Consider the following 21986-nt stretch of genomic DNA (forward strand, 5'->3'; position numbering starts at 1 on the left):
AAAATAATCCCAACGACACTTAGTCTCATCCTGCTACTAGGCTGCAACAACCATTTAACAGATCGTCGCCTACTTAGAGCAATTGAGGCACACGACGTGCATAGATTGAGACCAAACTCATTTAGTTCTACCCTAAAACTAATAATAATAGAACATAACAAAAATAAAAACTAGAAAAAATAAAACATCTTGGACTCAGGGTGAAACCCCAGGCCCAAGATACTTTAGGCTCAGAGCAAGCCCAAAGCTAGATCTGGTCCATGATCCCAGCCCAAACCAGCTATCGCACACACAACCAAACCACCACCACCGAGCCTACACGTCCGTCGCGCAACCGCCGCCGTCTCAATCAAGTCCCGACCATCGTCAAAACTCCATCGCCGACTGGGCCTTGTCGCCACAAACGCAGAACCACAACCCCTAACCTCCAGAACCCACGAGGAAAATCTTCATCTTCCTCTGCAACAATAACCGATATCGGTCTCCGATCTAACAATGAGATTGCAGCGCGATCCAAAAGGATCCAACCACAAACCCACACCCCAGATCGTGCCTCACCGATACTTGTAACAAGTTCCGATCAGAAATTCCTGCAAATCTCTGTTTGTGTCGACACTGTATTCGCCAAAAACCATGAAACCAAAACTTTTATCAGCCTTGACCAACCACCTGGGCATGCTCCTAAACTTGCATCTCGTCCGGCCGCCCTCTGGCGACGACTACGAGGCCAGAGGCCAGCGTGAGTGCTACCGTGCAACCGGACGAGAATAGGGAAAATATCGACGGAGATAGTCTTAGGGTTGAGCGCGTGTGGCGCATTCTAGAGCTAAACAATATTGATGTTTTTAAAGTCATTGCATTCTTAAAAAAGACAAAATTACCGAAACCCACAACTTAACTTAAAATACAGTCTACACATGTCAAGCTGCAGTTTTGCACCAATTACCCAAGTGGTGATAATGATGACCTTCTAACTTTGTTATAGTTTGCTTGCATTATTCATGAATCCGGATTCTCTCCTCATGAGAGTGTCCTCATATCTCCTCATAAGCTAATCCTGGCCTTTCATTTTCCACCAAAGGCCAAGATCTCTCCTAATCAACTTTTTGCACGTGCACTAACTCTTCCTAACTCAGTCCCTCTCTTCCTCACTCTCTCATTCATCTTCGAACCCGGGAAAAACTACATCTCATCGCCAAAACCAAAACCCTGTCGCCTCCCTTCGCCGGTCAACCGCCAGCGACGGCTTCCTCCGCCGCGCGGCGTCGGCCCTCCCTCTTCTCCGGCGTCCTTTGCATCGACCGCGAACCCAGGTAGAAACCAGATCAACGGCTTGTGCATCGATCGTCCCATCTTCTCCGGCGTCGACCACTTCCTCCGCCGTGGCTTCGGCCCTCCCTCTTCTCCGGCGGCTCTGAACCTCCCTTACTCGACGGCTTGATCCTTCTTGGCGCAGTGAGTTGATGAATTGCAAATGTAGATTAGTTCTCAAGTTTTATTTTTATTTGTTGGGTTCTGTTTCATAGATGGATTCCTTAGCACTTCTAAACTTTGTGATTGTTAAATAGGTTTTGAGAATGGAAGACATTGTGGAAGAAAACAATGATAGTTTGGAGCGATCAAAAGAAGACTTGAAACCTAAATTTTTTATGGAGTTTGATTCTGAGACTGCTGCATATGACTTTTATAACGAATATGCACGTAGTGAAGGTTTTAGCATTAGAAGAAATGGTTATGCTGCAGATAAAAATGGTGTACTCACTTCAAGAACATTTGTTTGCTGTAAGGAAGGTTTGCGGAAGGTGGATAAGAGAGACGATTTGACGAGAAATCCAAGAGGAGAGACAAGGACTAATTGTGGAGCGATTATGGGGATTAAGTTGGTCAGGCGTACATGCAAGTACTCTGTTTATCGTTTCTCTGAAGAGCACAACCATCCTCTTATCAGCCAAGACTCTGTCCATTTGATGCCATCTCATCGAAAAATCACATCTTTAGATGAAGCCTTTTTAGACTTGACAGCAAATTCAGGTCTTTCGCCGAAGTCTGCATTTGAATTAATGGGTCAGCAAGCAGGTGGTAGAGAGTCATTGGGATTTACAAAGGTAGACCAAAAGAATTACCTTCGAACTGTTCGACAGAAAAAAATGAAATTTGGAGAAGCTGGTTATTTGATAGAATATTTTTCAAAGCAAATGTTGGAAAATCCTTCGTTCTTCTATGAGATGCAGTTGGACTCTGAGGAACAGATTACCAATGTTTTTTGGGCTGATGCTAAAATGATAATGGATTGTGGTATATTTGGTGATGTGGTAAGTTTTGATACAACTTACAAACTTAATGAAGCAAATCGACTATTTGCGGTGTTTGTTGGATTAAATCACCATAGACAGACGGTTATTTTTGGAGCTGCTTTAATGTACGACGAGACCGCAGCATCCTTTATATGGTTGTTTGAAACCTTTTTAAAGGCAATGTGCGGGAAGCCTCCACAAACCTTTTTCACGGATCAAGATGCAGCGATAGCTAAGGCTGTATTACATGTGATGTCAGGTGCTTACCATCAACTTTGCATACGACATTTCTTTTTTTAATGTATACGGCATATTATTATTATTATTTTTTTTTGTATATGCCAGGTACTTACCATCGACTTTGTATATGGCATTTAATGCAAAATGCTGTAAAGAAAGTAGGCTTCTTATTCCGAGACCACGACGAAGAAGATGAAAGTAATGTGTTCAACAAATTTCTTTATCAAATTGAGGAAGAGGATGAGTTCCTAAGTGCTTGGGAGTCTATGCTTGATGAGTACGAAGCACATGATGATACTTGGTTGGCTGCGACATTTGAAATAAGAAAAAAATGGGTGCATGCATATATGAAGTGGACATGGTCAGCAGGAATGCAAACTACACAACTGAGTGAAAGCTTTAATGCTAGTTTGAAGGGGTATTTGAAATCAGACCTCCAATTGCCTGAGTTTTTTACTCACTTTCTAAGAATGGTATATGATAAGCGGTATAAGGAGTTAGAAGCTGAGTATGATTTGCTGTTCCAGATTATTCACTGTAAAATGGAGGTCAGTATCTTGCTACATGCACGAGAAGTGTATACCAAAGCCACATTTAAGGTCTTTCAAGCTCAGTTTGAGGACTCTTTAAAGTTTTCCATAACGAAATGTGTGTCCAATGATGAAAAGTTTATCTTCACTGTCGTTAGGGATGGGTTCTTTAAGGAGAGGCTAGTAAAAAGAGAAGGTCAATTTACAGTATCTTGCAGCTGTAGGATGTTTGAAACTGTAGGTGTCTTGTGTAGGCATTGTATCAAAGTGATGACAGAAGGCAGAGAAACTACACTGATAAAAAAGATACCTGAGCAATATGTCTTAGAGAGGTGGACAAAAAATGCAAGAGTTGATAATGTTGTGCAAGACATGCATGGGCAGGAGATTGTAGAGAATCCAAAGCTAAAACAAACTTCTCGATATAGAAGTTTATGTTCAAAATTTGTTCGACTTACATCAAGAGCATCTGAGAGTGAGAAGACATATGAGGCAGTAGATATGGAAGCTGATAATTTAGTAAAGTTGGTTGAAAATATGTTACGTGTAGAAATAAATGGTGATAAAGAGGTGGAAGATGAAGCCCCAAATGTCTTGGTTGATTGCTCTAATGATGTAACCGCTGTGAATGCAAAGGGATTCAAAAAGAGAGAAGCTACACATCGTGGAAAACGCCGAGCAAAGGGAGGTTTTGAAGCTCAATTAAGCAAAAACAAAAAGAAGCCTGCACAGGTCTTATATTTAACTTTAATTGAAGTCATTAATTTACTTCTTGTTGAATATATCCATTATTGAAGTCTATACAATGATAGGTATCTAAAGTTCCAAAACATTGTGATGCAATGGACCAATCTCATGTACCTTCTTCACAACAATCTCAGGTACATCATGGAGTTTCAAAACAATGTTTTACATTGAAAATGTTGATATACTGATCTTATGAGTAGGATGAGTTTTTGTTATAGTTCATGTGTGGTCGCACCAAGATTATATAAAATAACCTTTAGTTATTGATATTGCAATAGGTCAGTGGGATTTTAAACAATACCTCTGGCATAGAGTTATGTGGTCAAACTTCATTACCTCTCAACAATTCATCTCAGGTATATTTTCACTAGTGTATAATGAGTTTTCAAACAACTGTAGTGTTATATGATTCATTACTATCACTTACAGGTACCTATGCACTCTCCTATGATGGGTGGTAATGGTAGATACATGCCAATACTCTTACATCCATATAACGTGAGTGTGTGTTTGTTATAAATATATGATTTTCTTTTTTGCTATATGTTTATATTACTGGTATTTTGACAGATACATGGGCATCAATTGAATATGTCAAACCAAATGACTTGGATGCCTTATCAAGAATTCCCTAGGCCAATTTCACAAGAATTTGATCAATCAAATATCATGGGATTTTCATTTGCACAAGACCCAGAAAAATCAAATTATGAGGAAAACTAGGGCATGGGTATATTGGCAGATATGTAGTGCAGGGATAGTTTTGTACTGCAGGGATATATTGGCAGATTAGTAGGTAGTTTTGTTGTGCATGGACACTTTTGTTGTGCAGGGACATTGGCAGACTAGTGGGTAGTTTTGTAGTGCAGGGACATACATTGGCACATTGGCAGATATGTAGTGCAAGGACACTTTTGTAGTGTAGGGACGTACATAGGATATGTAGTGCAAGGACATTTTTGTAGTGCAGGGACAGACACTTTTGATCCACTACTTGTACTCCAAAAACGTCTACATGTATATTTATTTATATTTGATCTGATATGGAATGAAAGTTGTTCAGTTGATCTCAGCTCCCTTTATGTATGTTTTTAATTCTTTTCTGTCATGTTTTTCAGCTTTTCCATGGAGATTCTTTTTCTCTTCATTGATGTAGTGTTGATATAAACACCAAATATGGATAAGGCAATGTAGGTATATCAACGGCTTGGTGCAAAACCTCTTTGAGGGAAATAGCACCAAGCAAGATTACTTCACTAATCTTGAATTAGAGTTTACAACAAGAGTTCTTAACACAACTACCTAAAGACCTTGAACAACAATTTCCCTTAATACACTTTTCCAATCTCATACACGACGAGCATCTGTACATTTTTTAAGATGCTTCTCTACTACCTCTAATTTCCATAACTCAGCCGCATCATGCTGCAGCCCTGGAAAACAAAGATGCCTCCTGGCAGCCATAACAATGAATTACAGATGATTAGATTGGAAATTTTTTTTCATATAGCAACTAAAATTATACAGCAATCGAATCAACACAAAACAACAAAACATTGAAAATACCAAGACTTCTATGCAAATACAGCATAATGTAATACAGGAGTATACAGTAAACTAGACTAAAACAAGCACACCATCACAAACACCGCGCCGGAGAAGAGGGAGGGCCGAAGCCACGGCGGAGGAAGCGGTCGTCGCCGGAGAAGATGGGACGATCGATGCACAAGCTGTCGATCTGGTTTCTACCTAAGTTCGTGATTGATGCAAAGGACGCCGGAGAAGAGGGAGGGCCGACGCCGCGCGGCGGAGGAAGCCGCTGCTGGCGGTTGACCGGCAGAGGGAGGCAACAGGGTTTTGGTTTTGGCGATGAGATGTAGTTTTTCCCAGGTTCGAAGACGAATGAGAGAGTGAGGAAGAGAGGGACTGAGTTAGGAAGAGTTAGTGCACGTGCAAAAAGTTGATTAGGAGAGATCTTGGCCTTTGGTAGAAAATGAAAGGCCAGGATTAGCTTATGAGGAGATATGAGGACACTCTCAAGGAGAGAATCCGGATTCATTATTCATATACTAATGACCTCCACTATATATAGTGTGGAACGAATAGTGCCTGATTACTGGTAAAGTAGCAGAGGGGATTCTACGGCTTGTATTGTTGTATGAATGATTTGACTTGAATTCCAGGCAAAGAAAACATGCAACTTACATACAAGGACATGAGGTCTTCGTATTAATTTCTCTTGTTCTTTTTTCTTTCTAAGAAAAAATAATCACTCATACATGAAAACAGTGTGAACAAGCAAAAACTAAGCTCTCAATAAGTGTACCCATCTTCCTCTATACCAAAAGGAAGAAAGAGAATATTGCTCAGACCCTGCAGACTTTTTTCCTGATGGCTTTGGATCTAGTTGAACCTAAACAATGCAGCAGAGATTTAACCTTTCCTTCTTCCCCTTTCATCTTCTCGCATATCAATGGAATATAGCAGAGATAAAATAACAAACCTAGCTACGCTAAACTCTGATCACATTTCCCTTTTATAGGTGCAATAATACTCGATCAAACCCAGAGCCAAGGGCAAGCTTTAGCTTCCCTTTTCTTGATCACAACTGTTGGGGGGAGCAGAAAGACAGAACCTCCATTATTTAACAGTAAAGGAAACCTCCCCGACTCTTCCTATCTCACGTGCTAATCGTTTTTTAAGTGTGGAAAAAAAAAACCCTAGAATTATAAACCTAATATAAGGCTGAACTGCATGGCCATAATCCGATGCGAATATAAATAAACCGGGAGATCGAGAACTAACATGATTCTGCAAGAAGGATTATTGTGTTCAAAACTGCTTCAACGGTCACCGAAACTCTGTCGTGTGGATGATATAAAAATGGAGGATTTGGATTTTGGGGAGGTAGAAATATCTGGTATATTGTGGTGGATAATGAATGCGATCATGTGAAGTGCCTGGGAAAAGCAGCATTCATATATTGTTGATGATGCACTCTACCTCTCAAACGAAACATCCTCGACTGTCCATAATCACATGTCCTGGTTCTTGATTTGATCGAAAACAAAAACAAAGATATCCCATTTACAAGTTTGTTTTGAAGAATTAATTAGGCACGTAAGTTGGTAAGTTGGCTAATAATGTTTCGATACGTTTGAAAATAAACGTAAAACTTAATATTACTTATTTGGTTTACAAAAATTAAAATAATCAATTGTTAACGAGAAAAAAGACAAGATCGTATTAGTCATAAATTCGATCTAAATAACAATAGCTTAACTTAATGAGATCGTCTGACTAAGTTCAATGTTATGAGGAACTACAAACTTGTTCCATAAATTAAATCACGCACCTTGCAAAATCATAGGTACAACTTGTTGCCATCGATATATATATACCTATTGAGATGACCTTGTCTTGGTCTTTAACCACCTTGAGCTGCGAACAACACTTGAACAAAGGTAGTAGAATCCCCCTTGGCTAGTAGGCTTGCACTTTCAAAATTTTTGTTGATACGCATGTGCCACATAACCTTAGAAGACATCTTAATTAGATACGTACATAGAGATGATTCATTGTGTACACTTATATACAGATTCATTATCTCAAAATTATGCAATATCTATATTTCCTTTATGGTATCGACATATTAGACTCTCAATATGACATCTTACCGTGCTAAACTAATCAAAATCGGGGCTAAATTCTATGAATTTGATATGTGTTGTCAAAATCTAAATTCATAGCACATCTGATTGTTACTTAGTTAGTGGTCTCAATTAGTAATGTGGTGACTTAATATTTCAAACTATGAACTATGAATATGAATATACAGAAAACAAGTTTGGATCAATATATAGAAAATTATTCAAAATTATAGGTATATATGAAACGGATTGAGTTATGACTTATTCAACACTAAAACTTACTGTTATTTTTTGTTTCTCTAGATGATATACGTTTTTAACGTAATTTTCTCTATTTATTTATACATTATCAAGTGTCTAAATAAACCAAATAAAATATCGTCCATAATTTTCATTAGAAAACTACTACTTATGTACCAAACCCAAAGTCGTTAGGTATAGCAGAATCAACAGAAATCCGGTACTGGTCCATCCTTGATCCTGTCTTGTTCTAGTTAATCCCTTATTAATCTAATTAACCTCTCAAAATTCAAATTTAAAAATCCCATCCACAGGCTGCGACGTCGTTTTCATCCCCACCAGTGCCTGTCGGAGGTGACCGCCTCCTGTCGGTGGTCTACTACGGCCGTTGGTACATCACAGTACTAGCCGCGCGCGCCAGGTATACAGGCTGGACTGCCAACCTGTCAGTCTCGACCCGATTTCCCATTCCGCGACCGTTTTTGTCGTTTTGCGCCACATCAGCAATTTCCAATAAAACAATTAAAAACAAATTTAAATAAAAAAGGAAACCCAACCGAACCCAAAAATCTTAAAATGCTCTCCAGCCTGGCTCAGTCAAACTTATCCTCTCAACTGCCTACAGAAGGCTACGACCCGTCCGGCCGTCCCCCCAAATTATCGCGATATTTTCAAACGATTAACTTCCCTCTTCAGCAGTAACTTCCATAACGGCACCTGTCAAAACTGGAAACTAATGAAACTAACCCTTAACCGTCCACTCGAGAAATTCATATTACCGTTTTACCCCCGGCCCGAGATTTTTGTGGAAGGATGATGATTATTCTCTCCCATCAGCAATCTATGTGTCCTACGTGGCAACGCGTGGTGGTTAATACAGCTGTAGAGTGATGTAACGGGTAACGCTCAAGGGCAGTAACCGGTTGCCGTGACGCTTAAACCCGATTCGGTTGACCGGCTCCGCCAGTTACCCTAATCCCACCTTATATAAACCCCTCCTCTCCCACTCGTCTCTGACCTCCAAACCTCTCTCAGAAAAAACTCAGAAAGGCCGAGACTCTCTCTCGCCGCCTCTTAAATTTTGTAGAATATATTATCCTCTTTTGTATCCTAAATCTAGGGTTAGGGTTTAGGGTTATGGATTGCGAATCGGTTCAGCAGAGGGAGTTGGATCGGGTCAAGGGGCCGTGGAGCCCCGAAGAGGACGACCTGCTGAGGAAGCTGGTGCAGCGGCACGGCGCTCGGAACTGGACTCTGATAAGCAAGTCGATCCCGGGAAGGTCCGGGAAGTCGTGCCGGCTCCGGTGGTGCAATCAGCTCTCACCGGAGGTGGAGCACCGGGCGTTCACGGCGGAGGAGGACGAGATCATCGCGGCGGCGCATTCGAAATACGGCAACAAGTGGGCCACCATAGCCAGGCTCCTCAACGGCCGGACGGACAATGCGATCAAGAACCACTGGAACTCTACTCTGAAGCGGAAGTACTCGTCCATGGCGGAAGACGGCGGCGGCGGCGGCGTGGAGGAGAATCAGTACCACATCCTCAGGCCGGAGAAGAAATCGGCGACGGCTTCGGTTTCGGGCCGCGGTTACAGTCCGACGAGCCCATCCGGATCCGACGTCAGCGACTCCGGCGTGGCGCCGGCTGTTACGTCGGCGCAGGTGTTCTGGCCGATGGCGAGAGCAGTGATGAGAACCGAGTCGCCGCCGCCGAGGAATGAACCGGAGCCGTCGACTCTTCTGACTCTGTCCTTACCTGGAGGTTCCGAGGTGGCGACTCGCCGAGAAGAGAAAACGACGTCGTTATGTTTAACGACGTCGTTAGATGAGAATCAGAACAGAACGATGTCGTTTGGGCCGGAGTTCATGTCTTTGATGCAGGAGATGGTTAGGAAGGAGGTTAGGAACTACATGGACGATAAGCACCTTGGTATACCCAAGCTCTCGTAATCCAAAAAAAAAAAAAAAAAACTAATTACACAGTTTTATTTTTATTTTTTCAAATTAGAATTCAAGAAAATCAGAATTAGCGAAACACAGTTTTTTTTCTTTTGTTCGGGAATGAAATAATTATGAGAGAATGTACAGGCGGCCTGAGAAGAAGAAGAGCTCAGTGCTCAGTTAAGAAATTTATTTCAGTTTTTATTTTTGTTTTTAAATTGTGTTGGACCAAATTCGAAATCAGATTCTATGTTTGGTTTAAATTTTGGCTGTTTATAGTTGTTAATGCGATACAGTTGGGTGTGTTCGATATTGACAGTGGCACTTAAAATGCCAGATCTAACTGAATTGGGTACATTAAAAACGGGTATCTGGAAATAAAGAAAAGAAAAAGAAAAGGCTGAAAATAAAGAGAAGGAAATCGTTGCGTTGTTTTCCTTATTTGGTACGGTGGGTTGTACTGGGTTGATGGGTACAGATTTTGGACGGATAAAGCGTGGTGTTTGGTGGGATTTTTGACTTTTGACTTTTTGATTCTGTATTATCTCTGCTCGTGTGTATTTGTATATTAGTTTTGTAGAGATACGGTACTGACAGAGGCACCTACGTAGCTGGAGTGGTACTGGCTATCGGAGTATACCGTACAGTCGTCAACAAACTTTTTTGGGTGCAGCTATTGCCACCCCACAAACTACTTTGCTCACCCTACAAGATGTTGATTTATTGAAAGACCTAATTACCCTGATATAAAATTATCATTGTTGCAACACATTGTTGCAAAGTACACATTTTTTCCTTATCATTTTTGTTTTACAAACGACATTCTTGGAACTAAATCTTTTCATAAAGCCCTAAAAAAATTTCTCTGTACAATTTATCGTCTTCAATCGTGTCTATTGAGTCTGGAAACACCTTACAGCCAAAAAATTTCTTTATTGTTTTGTTTTTTCTTGTTCTTTAATTTGGTATACATTAATGTGAATTTTTTTTTGTTCAGTTGATGATTTTATTTTCCTTGAACTTATACTTTCAGAGCAAAGGATATTAATGTTATGGTTTTCTTTAACTTCTTTTTCTTTTTGGAGTTTGATGACTTTTGGAAGAGTCTGATATTGTGAGTATTGCAAATCAGTGAATAAAGTAAATTTAAAATTTAAAATTTTAAAAAATATATAATCACCAAATCTGAAATTCAGAAAATATGTGTAGGGTGAACAAAACATAATTGAAAAAAGGTATTTCAGGTATTGAAAATGGGTGAACAAAATAGACTTAAAATTAAAAATATATAAATGGAGTGTAAAGAGAATGTGGTGTGAGCAAAAATAGTTTGTGGGGTGGCAATAGTTGCACCCTTTTTAAAAAAAAAAAAGAAAAGCAAGTAACAAATTAGTTATTGACCAAATTTGACTTTACAATTAGGTCCATTAAAGATGTTTCCACAAATAAGGACAAAATTTTACAATTAAAGACAAATTATACTGTTGACTAAAACAAAGTCAACTGGATTATGAAGAGAATGTGTCAGCTACAGAGTTACAATTAAAGCAAACCACATATACCTCTCCAAACAGATTTGAAACACAAAAACATCCATTTACAATTTTTAAACAAATAAATACATTTTTTAACAAATAAGAACAAATTTTTCTCAACCTGCCATGTGTTATGGGATAGTTTTACCAATCTAACCATGCATAACTTAAACAAGTCCTCTTGTATTCAGACCCTGTCGTACTGGATGTAAGCTCCTATTTAGTGAAACCGCTCTACTGAGGGTAAACTATGCTACTGCTGTTACATAATGTCTCTGCTACTACTCTAACTGAAGTTTATGCTACTGCTCTTACTGAAGGTCTGTGCTACTGCTCTACTGAAGGTAAGCTCTACTGTTGTTACTGAAGGTCTGTGCTACTACAGAAGTGCGCGTCAAGTTCTACTACTCCACTTGTTATACTCATCATCTTCCAATTGTGCTACTGCATTTACCTTGGAGTGCATAAAAATAAAGAGATTTTGCGATGAGTAATCATGTTTTGCTACTGGATATAATAGAGATGAGGTATAATTGCTGCCATATAATATAAGAACGTACAAACATCTTAATTAAACCCCAACCCACCCTTATGCTCTTTTCAATATACAATATACAACCCCAGCATCGTAAAGTCTAAGACAAGACCAGCATGATCTTTTACAATAAGAGCTAGAACAAAAACCAAATAACCACTTCAAAATCAACAAAGTTTCAATCTAAAGGTTGTTTGTCCCATCTCAGAATCCTACATGCTAAGACTGTACATGAAAATATTCTAAATAAATACAGTAGCAATATTGTAGTAGCAGTAAACCCTTATACCAGATTCAAACAGAAATCAAATTCAATTGGAAGAAACAGTAACACGAGGCCTGTTGACGATAAGCTCTATAGAATCTAGTTTCAACTCCATATACACGTGCCCAAAGACACCAGACCCAATTAACTCGCCCTTGCGCCACCGAATTGGCGGTGCATCGTCTACCAAGAGCGACAGAAGTTCAGCGAAAAGTCTAGAAATCAAGGTTTCACGAACCAAGCCACGAGGCCTTGCGCGCATCGGAGGTGGTGGTTCATTTTCCGGCGGGGTGGTGGTGTAAGGGAGGGTAGCGTTAGATGTCGACGTAGAGGGAGAGAGAGAGGAGGAGAGATTGTGCGATTAGGATATTGAGGTTCATCCACTCAGTGACCCAGTGACAGTCATGTAATTTTTATAAAGTAGACAGTTTTTTCTTCATTTGTCTTACGAGAATAGAGTTCAAGTCTGTTTCATGTTGTGGTGGGTCTAAGCTTTAAACAAGTGGGTTTTTTGTGTTTAGTATTATTTGCTGTGACTTGTTTGTCATTTTCTCTTATAATTATACCATTCATTAAAACTAAAACAAAGTCTACTGGACTATCAACAGAGTCACAATTTAGAAACGAGCTACTTCAACTATTAATCCGTCTGCTACTGCCGACTTCTACTACCAATCTGCCTCCTACTGGCTACTTCCATTACCAATTTGTCTGCTACTACCGACTTCTACTACCAATTTGCCTGCTACTGCCTATGTTTGGTTTCTCATTCCATTCTGCTACTGCCTATGTTTGTTACTCATTCCATTCTACTACTGTCTACTTCCACTACCAATTCCTCTGCTACTGTCTATGTTTGCTACTCATTCCAAACTGCTACTGCCTACTTCTACTACCAATTTGTCTGCTGCTGCCTACTGTTACTCAGCCCATTGAGTTGATGCCTCAACCTGCCTCCATTTTCAATGATTTGTTTTCGTCTGATCTCAACCCAAACATATACTCAGACGCTCAAAGCAAGGAAACAACCAGTCTCTAACATGAATTACCGCCAGCGTGGATCCCACATCCTCCGCTGCAGCCTTAAACCCGACATTTTTTCTTGCTTCGTACCTTCCCGGGAAACCTTCTGCTACTAACCTTTTTGTTTACAATTGTAAGATCCATCAAGATTTAGGGTTTTGAATCATCACATTTGATCTAAAATCAGTGAATAATTGAATTGAAATTCTGAATCACCTTCCTCTTCGACGGCGTCGAGTGCTTATGTCATCGGCCTCAGATCAGGTGGCCCTAGTAGCAGATTGCATATTGACGGCGATGGAGGACTGAGCAATATGTACAGTGATCGGATCAGAGGACGACCGAAACGGATCGAAGGAGCCGTGGTCGTCGAGGCAGAGGAGGCATCGTTGTCGAGCCTCAAGCATCGTCGATGTTGAGGAGTCAGCCGTCGTCGCCGACGCCGACGAGCGTCGTCCGTCGTCAATAGGCGCTGCTGTCGGGCGCCATCGTCGACGAGCGTTGTCCTTCGTCGATGGGTGTTGCTGACAAGCGTCGACGGGCGTTCCCGTTAAGCGTATGGCTGCTGCGGTGGTATGAGAGAGAGAGCCTAGGGTATTTGAGTAATTTCGTTTAACATGTTAGAGTTTGGCCTGAGATCATTCTTCTTGGGCCTGTGTTCTTTTTTGTTCAAAAATTATTATAAGTAGGTTTTTTGTGTTTTTAAATTTGGTATGTTCTTTATATATAATTATCGCAAAAAAAAAAAAAAAACTAGTTTAAATGTGTCCAACACAAGAGGTCTAGATTCGAGGTCAAAGAAGAGGTACACTAATATGGACGTTGTATTTTGATCGGATCGAAAATGAAATGAAACGAAGGTCTCTAGTCTTTATTCTATCTTTGTTTTTTATGATAAAAGAAAGTACAACAAAAAACTACAACGAAAAACCTTGACGACAACCGCCCCCAAAAAGATCAAGGTCGAAGGCAGAGGTCGAGGAAAGAGGAAGAGAAGAAAACCATACATAAGGATTAGGAGAATTATGTCCTAGTTTAGCCAGACTATCAGCAAAAAAATTAACTTCCCGCCAGACATGTCGAAAAGAGACCGAAGCAAAGTGGCATGAAAGGGTGCGAATACCTTGGACGATCCGTTTGAGTCGTCACGGAACTTGAGTTCTGCCATTAAGCGCATCTAAAAAGAGTTTAGAATTCCCTTCAATAATTAAGGCTTGATTAGTATGCTGAGTGAGAAGATGAAGACCATCTCGAAGCGCAACAGCCTCAGCAAGTAAAATATCCAAATGTCCCAGGTTTCGACATGTAGCTAGCACATGAAGTCCATCCGAATTGCGAACCACAAAACCAGCAGCAGCTCGAGATTGAGGCAGCATTGAACCATCAAAATTGGCTTTAAGTATAGAAGGAGGGGGTGCCTCCCACTTAATAGCAGTAACAGTAGAAGAAGGAGTAGTAACAGGGGAAGTAGAAGGATTAGCCTCTTGATAAAGCGCAAGCTGCTTAGCAGCACCAAAAGCAATTTGGGCAGAGGAATCATTTTGAGTCTTTATTCTATCTTCACAAACCACAATTTGAACATTTTTACATTAATGGCGCAAGTGCATCATGGTGCACTGAAGACTCTCCGAAATGTGAGTAATAAAAGCGACATAACTAGATCCGGATTTTATGCTTGGATTTGTTTGGATGAGTGTTTTTTTTACGTGTGTGAAGAAGAGAGCAGTTGCAGCTATGGTGTAATTGGGTGACCAATTTGCCGATTTCAGCATTTTTTCAATGCACCAGGGCAATATTGCTCGACTGATTTATGGGGTCATCATAAACAGTAATTGCTTAGGCAATTCGCTTGCTGAAATGGAGCCCACATACACATGGCTGCTTTATACAACAAAAACTTAATTGTAGCCATGGGTTGAAATCTAACGGTTCTAATTAAATACTATGATGTATGAATAGTGGATTAGCAGGCAAATTGCCTTCAATTGGTGCATTGTCTAAGGACTAGCAATTGCCTATTTAAGATGAATAGTGCATTAGGAGTACCAATTTAAGGGCAAGAAAGAGCGTATTTACAGACCATTTAGATCAAGGACTGAACAGATGTAGACTTCAAACCTTAAGGACTATACAATATTTAACCCAAAAATTAAATTAACCAATAATGACAAGGATTATTTAAACCCTAAAACCACAAGTACTGAACAGATGTCGACTTCAAATCTCAAGGACTACAATATTTAACCCAAACATTAAATTAACTAAAAAAGATCATCTCTACGAAATTTAATAGAAACAAAAATCGTTTTTGCTTGGTCGATTGGATCAAGTTATATACTTAATTTCAATTAACTTCTTCTGAAAAGCAAGGCGAGGAACAGAGAATAGATAGTGTATAAACAAATAGATGTGGAAATAATTTTACCATACCATTTGAACTTCATCATATCAATTAGTCCACACCCATACAAACCATTGTTCATCACAATAGACAATGAAAGAAGTGCAAAAGTAACCTGCATATACTCGTAAAAGGAAATGCAGTGTTTAACAATGGTACATATACACAAAGAATGCATCCTTGTATATTATAGTTGCATATCATGAGTACCAAAAAATAGTTACACCTGAATCTCAGTAAGGCATCAAAATTTTCTTTATTGCCAACTAACATATGATAGCAGCAAGGTCTTAAATCTTGCTGTTCAAGGACCATTACAAAAAAAAATAAAAATGACAGGAAGCTTAAAAAAAGAGAGACCAAAAGTTGCACTGCTATTGACCCTTGCTTTGTTTTAGATTTGTCCTTGCTTCCTTCGCCCCTGTTAAATTGAGCAACACAGAATTATTGAAGGATAAATACTGATAGGGCTAAAATAGCCTCTCAATTAACCCTTTATGTAGTTGTAGTATCGTTCGGAAGCAAGGGATCGTTCATTGGTCAAGATCGAGGGTATTTAATTTTGCACACACAAAAACAATGTCACAAAAGTGTCTACTGTCCCCAATTAACAGTAGACAAAAATCTACTTAACTAACTAACCTAAACTACTCAGAAAATTATGAAATTTTACAGACCTATACTAGACACACAGATGAACATGCACACAAAATTTGAGGGGATTTAGAGATGATTTACTATGCTAAATAAATCACGAGAAACAGGGGACAGAAGAGAAGAAAAACTTGTGAATTTTGATGTTTGAGAAATATGATGGAGATGAAGTTAGGGAGTTCGGAAATCCACCACCAAGAATGTTTCAAAATATGCTAACAACCTTAAGCTTCAATTACCAAGTCGCAAATTGGTTTCAATCAAGAACAAACCGTGAACGCACTGCGTAAGTCCTTATTACTTCCTTAGGTTACTAGAGCAAGATGACGCACCGTTACTTAGCCTTTAGAATAACCAATCTAGGTATAGACGCTATCCTTTCAATGAATTATCCTAAGCATTAAACATAATGGAAGTTTGATCGAAACAAGTATGCAAAACTAGTGTGGAAACGCCTACCTAGCATGCAATCCTCTCTACTTGGTTTCACCTATTGACCAATAGGTTTTACTACCTTGAACTGAGCCGTATTAACCGTTTAGGAGATTAAACGACTCAATTCTAGCCCTACTTACAAGTTCATAATGTCCTATGTCAGCTCTCACACGAACATAAACAAGTAAGCATTCTCTATAAAACAAAACCAATAAGACAATTTGAAAGACTCAATAATTCGAAACTTAGGTTCCAAACAATATCTATAACATCCTTGGGGCTTCAAACCTTGCCCCTAACTAAGAGAACTCAGCCACACATGGCTACAAAAACACACAAAGAGAATATAGTTGAAGATGACAAAGGAAAGGGAAACCGTGGATGATGGAGAGATCGATGATGGCTACACGGCTTCCTTGGATGGATCCTTGTGTGAGGCAGCAGCGAATGGAGGCTTTGTATGATGTCTAGATGGTGAAAACATCCTCTCTGTGTTCTGGTCGTTCTCTCTTATTTATAGGGAGTCATTAGGTTTTCCAACGTGGTCTGGGCCTCCAAATTGAAGTTTTGGTCCACATCAGAATTTCCGTCAGACTGACCTTCGTTCACTCAAACAGTCATAACTCCTTGTAGAAAATAGGTATCGACGATCCGTAAAGTGTTCTGGAAACCAGACTCATGTAGCTTTCCAATGATATATGGTACACTTTCTGGATAATTGTGAGCTGATCACAATCTTCTGTAGAAGTCGACTGATATTTTCTGGCAAATTTGTGATTTCATTCCTCGCACGACTTGGATTCCTTTTCTTTTAAGATTTCTTCTCTTTTGTCTCTTTTGTGCTCTCCGGTTTTATTTATGACCTAAAAACACAAACTTAGTTAAAATGAATATTGTTAAAGGAATTACATAGCTAAATAGGGTCGGAAATACATTAAGAACGTAGCAATATTTGCTTCTATCAAATACAGTGTTTCAGGTAATGCAACAAATAAGATTAGAAATTAAGAATAGAGAGAGGCAGTGTCATTCAAAATAAGAAATGTATAAAACATCATATGTAAGATGAACTTGATTCAAACATGAAGGCATTCAGCCAGACATCTTTTGCGCATAAACAAACACCAAATTTGTAAATCAAGTCTTCTATATCGCAAGAAAGAAAAGACAGAAGGATAAAAGAAATGCTTGTTACCTCTTTGGCTTCTTGGCAGTCACTTCTTTTAGAATTTCAATCAAAGTGCTCTTTCCGGGTTTCAAGGCCTTCTTTGGTGGAAGCTGGTTTTGTGGTCTTGCTATTTGTAGAACCTCTCCAACAGTCTTCCCATAGTAAGGATACACAGCCTTTATCAGGAGAACTTTTCTTGAACCAAAGCCGATTTTCCATACATGGCACTGGTGCATCTTCTGCATAACGCTAATCATTGCATCTTCTTCATTAACCAATTTGTCATGTACCTCCAATGAAAGTAGCTCCTAGTCTACCTATGAGGACAGCTAAAGTCGAATCATCCTTGTCTTTAAGACGCATCTCCATCTTGTACCTGTGATGGCAAAAACATGTAAATGCGAATGAGTTGATTTGATGTAAAATACAATTATAGTCAGAATAATTTAGGTAACTCGATGCATTTACGTGAGAAATAACTATAACTGTGTAACAGAGTTATGCAGCATGCACAGGCTTACTATATAGACAACGTTATCATTTCTTAACTTTACAGGAAGCGAACATACATGTAGTTTTAAGCTGGTCTATTCTCTGGTATAGAATAGATGGAAAACAAGCCCAACATTTCAATTTCCTAAATTGTAGGATTAAATGATAGATATGATTTCTTCAAGCAGCAGAGTTGTTGTACCATGTTATTACCATTGTTGATGCACAAACTATTTTCCTACTTTCATTCATCCATAGCAGCCATGGTATATATGAAATGTCAGACAATTTAGGCATATACTGACGAGCAATTTGACAATACCTCAATAGGAGTAAGCTTCTTCTCCCTGATCTTGTCATATGTTGTTTTCTGATACCTGCTTCTGATCCATGCAAGGGAAGGCTGAAGCAAAAATTATACAGTAATGTCAAAAGACGAAATTGGAATAAAAATACAGAAAAGATGCTGGTAACCATGAAAAGAAGAAACCAATACTACATTGAGATACTTATATTTCTGATGGAGAGAGGTAAAAACAAACAAACATTTAGATTCAAAAAAAAATAAATAAAAAAATTGTTTGCTCCGTTGTAAACTACTTAAGGTGAAGTCACCAGTTGAGTGAATAATTTTAACCACTTTTAAGATGTAACTTGTAATGCATGCTGCGACAATATAATTAAGTAATCTAATCATGCTTTAAAATGCAAACTGCCCCACATGATTTCGTGGAGCGGAGCTGATTATAGAGAAAGTTATGATCATGATATGAGCAGTGCAAATTAAAAGGTAAAAATACGAACCTGGAAGTATATAGCTTCAGAAGCAATGAAATTCAAATCACTGCATAGTAGGAGGTTTAGTAATTAGCTTAAACTCTAGTAATTGATTTTCTATGTTACAACTCATATTTTCTGTTTTCATCACTATAGACACCACATTACAAAACCCAGATGCGAAATAGAGCTCTGCAAATCTTAAATGCAAATCCGATTAAAACTCAACTGATCCGCTTTCAATCTACTTAACAAGTTAACAGTTTCAAAGTAGAATAGCACCAGAATAGAACTATACCTCTTCAACTGAGCAAAAAATAAGGTGAACAATTATTATGACCTCCTTCAAAGTTGATTTTCTTTAAACGAGCAAACCACAACATGCAGACTAAAATATAATACAATAAACTTTAAATATGTATGAATACAAAATAGAAATTTCAAACTAACATTTAGATTCAGAAAAAAGAAGAAGAGAAGAATACAGAGTGCTTTGCATAGAAAGTAAGAGGACTAATCAATGACAAAACCAAATCAAAAGAATAAATTTGAGAGCACCAAGCTTACTGATCTATGACGAACTGGATATCACCCAAATCAACCAACGCCCAGACTCCACCACATCCGACAAAGCTAACATCAAGAAGCAAGAAGCAAATTCACAATAAAAAAACGCAAATCAAATGCAAACTCAGGATCAAAAACTTAGCAGACGTATAATAACCTAGAAATAGATCACTTCCTCTGCCCTGTGACCTCGATTTTCCATATCACAGACTAAAATTTTGCAATTGCTCTCTCTCTCAAGCAAAGAAGACAGTGAAAAAGAAAGGGAAACAACTGCGATCTGCCTTATTCATAAGCTGAAGACAGGTCTTCGTGGTGGAACACGATGACGCCACGCAACAGCCGAACGCAGCAGGCCCGCACACTGTTTGTAAGGAACAGTAAGGCGTCGCTAGGCCCTTTATTAGATAGTAAAGTAATTAACATATAATGGATCTTCAAACTATTGGACAAACAAATGTTTGTCAAGCACCATATCAAGTTTATGATCTATAACCATTATCCTTTTTTAAAATTGCACAAGCAAATATTTGTCCAGAAACATATGAAGCTTCTGGCCATTTTATTCAAGTATCACATTAAAAAGCCACAAACCAAAAACACAAGTCATGGTTACCGCACGGCATATACAAAAAAGATGCTCATAGTTTCCTCAATTCGTTTTCAATAATCTAGAAAGCAGCATAGCAGCTACGATACCACATCCAGACATTTTGAGAAGCATACGCCAATCAACCTGCCTGGAGGGTTTTGGTGGCTTATCAGCCACTTTAAAAACTGGTTGCTCACAGGCTACTTCCAAAATTGGCTGCTCATCCGTAGGTTCAATAATTGGCCCTTCACCTGCCATTTCTGCAATCTGTAGCTCACCAGCGACTTCTGAAATTGGCGGCTCATTTGTAACTTCAACAATTGGCTGCTCATTGGTAACTTCAACCACTGGTCCTTGATCTTTCACCTCCAAGATTGGAAGCTCACAAGGCACTCTCGTAACTGGCAATGGATAGCGGCAGTAAGGACACAAGTGACTCATCTGCAGCCACTCAGCAATGCAATCCCCATGATACATATGTGAGCAGGGCAAGCGAGTAATCATCAACGGATGATCGATTCTTTTTTCTACAACAGCAATGCGATCAAGATCTTCCCTACAAATAACACAGGATGTTTGTTTTGCAGCAAGATCCAAACTGTCAAGTGTCACTTTCTTCAAACCATCAATTGATAATTTAGTTGCAACAAGACGCTTGGACCATTCCATGAGTTCCCTTGTGACCCTATCAAGGCTCATACGATATTCATCGAGACTCGTTACACAGCCACATAATCGGACATTGATATCCATAATGACGACTTCAATAGGCAACCCAAGCACAGCTCCTTCGACAACCTTAAACGTTTTTTCAATAATGTCGGGGTGTTCATAATCTGGGACGTCAGGGAAGTCGCTAGAAAGAAACTCGTTTAGGGTCTTTGTAAAGGTAGGCCTGTTGGATAAGAAAGGAGAGGGATAGATGGCAATTACTCGGCGAGATACGAAGGTTGCAGGGTGATCATAAGTTATGCCTCCCAAACTATCAAACCTCCGGCTTCCAGTTCTCTTTAAGAGGATAAAGTGGACCGCAAGGGCGCCGCTAGGGGTTTCAACTTTAGCACATTTGTCTGTTTCTCTTTGCAGCGCTCCAGAACAAAAACAACGGATCTCAATTGTCATGGTTCAACAACTCAACAACTGATAATCATGCAAGGAACTGCCATTAGTTATCATCAAAAGAACAGATTTTAATCCAAAAATCCTAAATGTGGAGGTGAGAGCGAGCCATACTTACCAAAAGACGGAGAGAGAGAGTCTGCGTCGCCCTGTTGGGAAAGAAGAATTTAGGGATTTTATGTCTCGCACTTCTGCCACAGGAGCCGCAAACTTTTCTGGGTCTCGTTTGCTAGTTCCGCTTGTCAACACTCGAGTCATAAGACAATTTTTCTTTTTACTTAAAAAAAAAAAGGACAATACTGTTCAAGGATATTTTCATTGGGTGCTTTGGTCTGATATTAGTTAAAGGAAGAATCCCTTTTCATGTAGTGATAGGTTTATGTTTCCTTGTATAACACCGTTTGGTGCTATGTAATTCCCTATATAAAAGGCTCTCATATCAATGAATAAGATGATGATTCTCCATTCTCTGGACTATATATTTGTCTCTACAATTTCCTCTATAACAAGTTAATTATCATGCACATTGTTTTAACCCTGAACTGATAACCGATAAAAAAAAACCCTAGATAGCCAAAAAAGTTTTTCGGCTCCTTTGTCCGACCGCCGCAGCCGCCGCCATCCGACAACCTCCGGCAACAAATATTCTGGCTACCATCCGCCATTGATTTTGGCTTCCTTCAACTTTTACTTTCAATTTTTCTTTCAAGTTTTGAAAGTATTTGGTTTATAAAGACTAACCATATGTCTTTTATTTGTTTCATGTTAATATCGGGCGAGG

The 21986-nt window shown here is 39.3% G+C and overlaps 3 protein-coding genes and 1 non-coding gene across 4 annotated transcripts; 2 read left to right on the plus strand and 2 right to left on the minus strand.

The window, feature by feature from the left end:
- The first annotated feature begins 1577 nt into the window (after positions 1–1577).
- On the plus strand, positions 1578–4446 carry LOC101306661 (protein FAR1-RELATED SEQUENCE 5-like). Its single transcript, XM_004305905.1, has 6 exons — positions 1578–2553; positions 2640–3796; positions 3877–3945; positions 4090–4167; positions 4241–4274; positions 4382–4446. Exons 1-6 carry the CDS (start codon positions 1578–1580, stop codon positions 4444–4446), a joined length of 2379 nt encoding a protein of 792 aa, XP_004305953.1.
- A 4392-nt stretch (positions 4447–8838) lies between these two features.
- On the plus strand, positions 8839–9651 carry LOC101306948 (transcription factor MYB44-like). The gene has a single exon (XM_004305906.1). It carries the CDS (start codon positions 8839–8841, stop codon positions 9649–9651), a length of 813 nt encoding a protein of 270 aa, XP_004305954.1.
- A 7152-nt stretch (positions 9652–16803) lies between these two features.
- Positions 16804–18579, minus strand: LOC101312848. Its single transcript, XR_185026.1, has 3 exons — positions 18473–18579; positions 17686–18034; positions 16804–17353 (listed from the first exon to the last, which is right to left on the minus strand). It is a non-coding gene; the product is annotated as an uncharacterized LOC101312848 (transcript).
- Positions 18580–20086: 1507 nt separating this feature from the next.
- Positions 20087–21452, minus strand: LOC101313139. Its single transcript, XM_004303999.1, has 2 exons — positions 21324–21452; positions 20087–21226 (listed from the first exon to the last, which is right to left on the minus strand). Exon 2 carries the CDS (start codon positions 21206–21208, stop codon positions 20147–20149), a length of 1062 nt encoding a protein of 353 aa, XP_004304047.1. The 5' UTR covers positions 21209–21226; positions 21324–21452; the 3' UTR covers positions 20087–20146.
- Positions 21453–21986: the final 534 nt, after the last annotated feature.

This window comes from Fragaria vesca, linkage group LG6 (genome assembly GCF_000184155.1).
Source record: "Fragaria vesca subsp. vesca linkage group LG6, FraVesHawaii_1.0, whole genome shotgun sequence".
Taxonomy (NCBI): domain Eukaryota; kingdom Viridiplantae; phylum Streptophyta; class Magnoliopsida; order Rosales; family Rosaceae; genus Fragaria; species Fragaria vesca.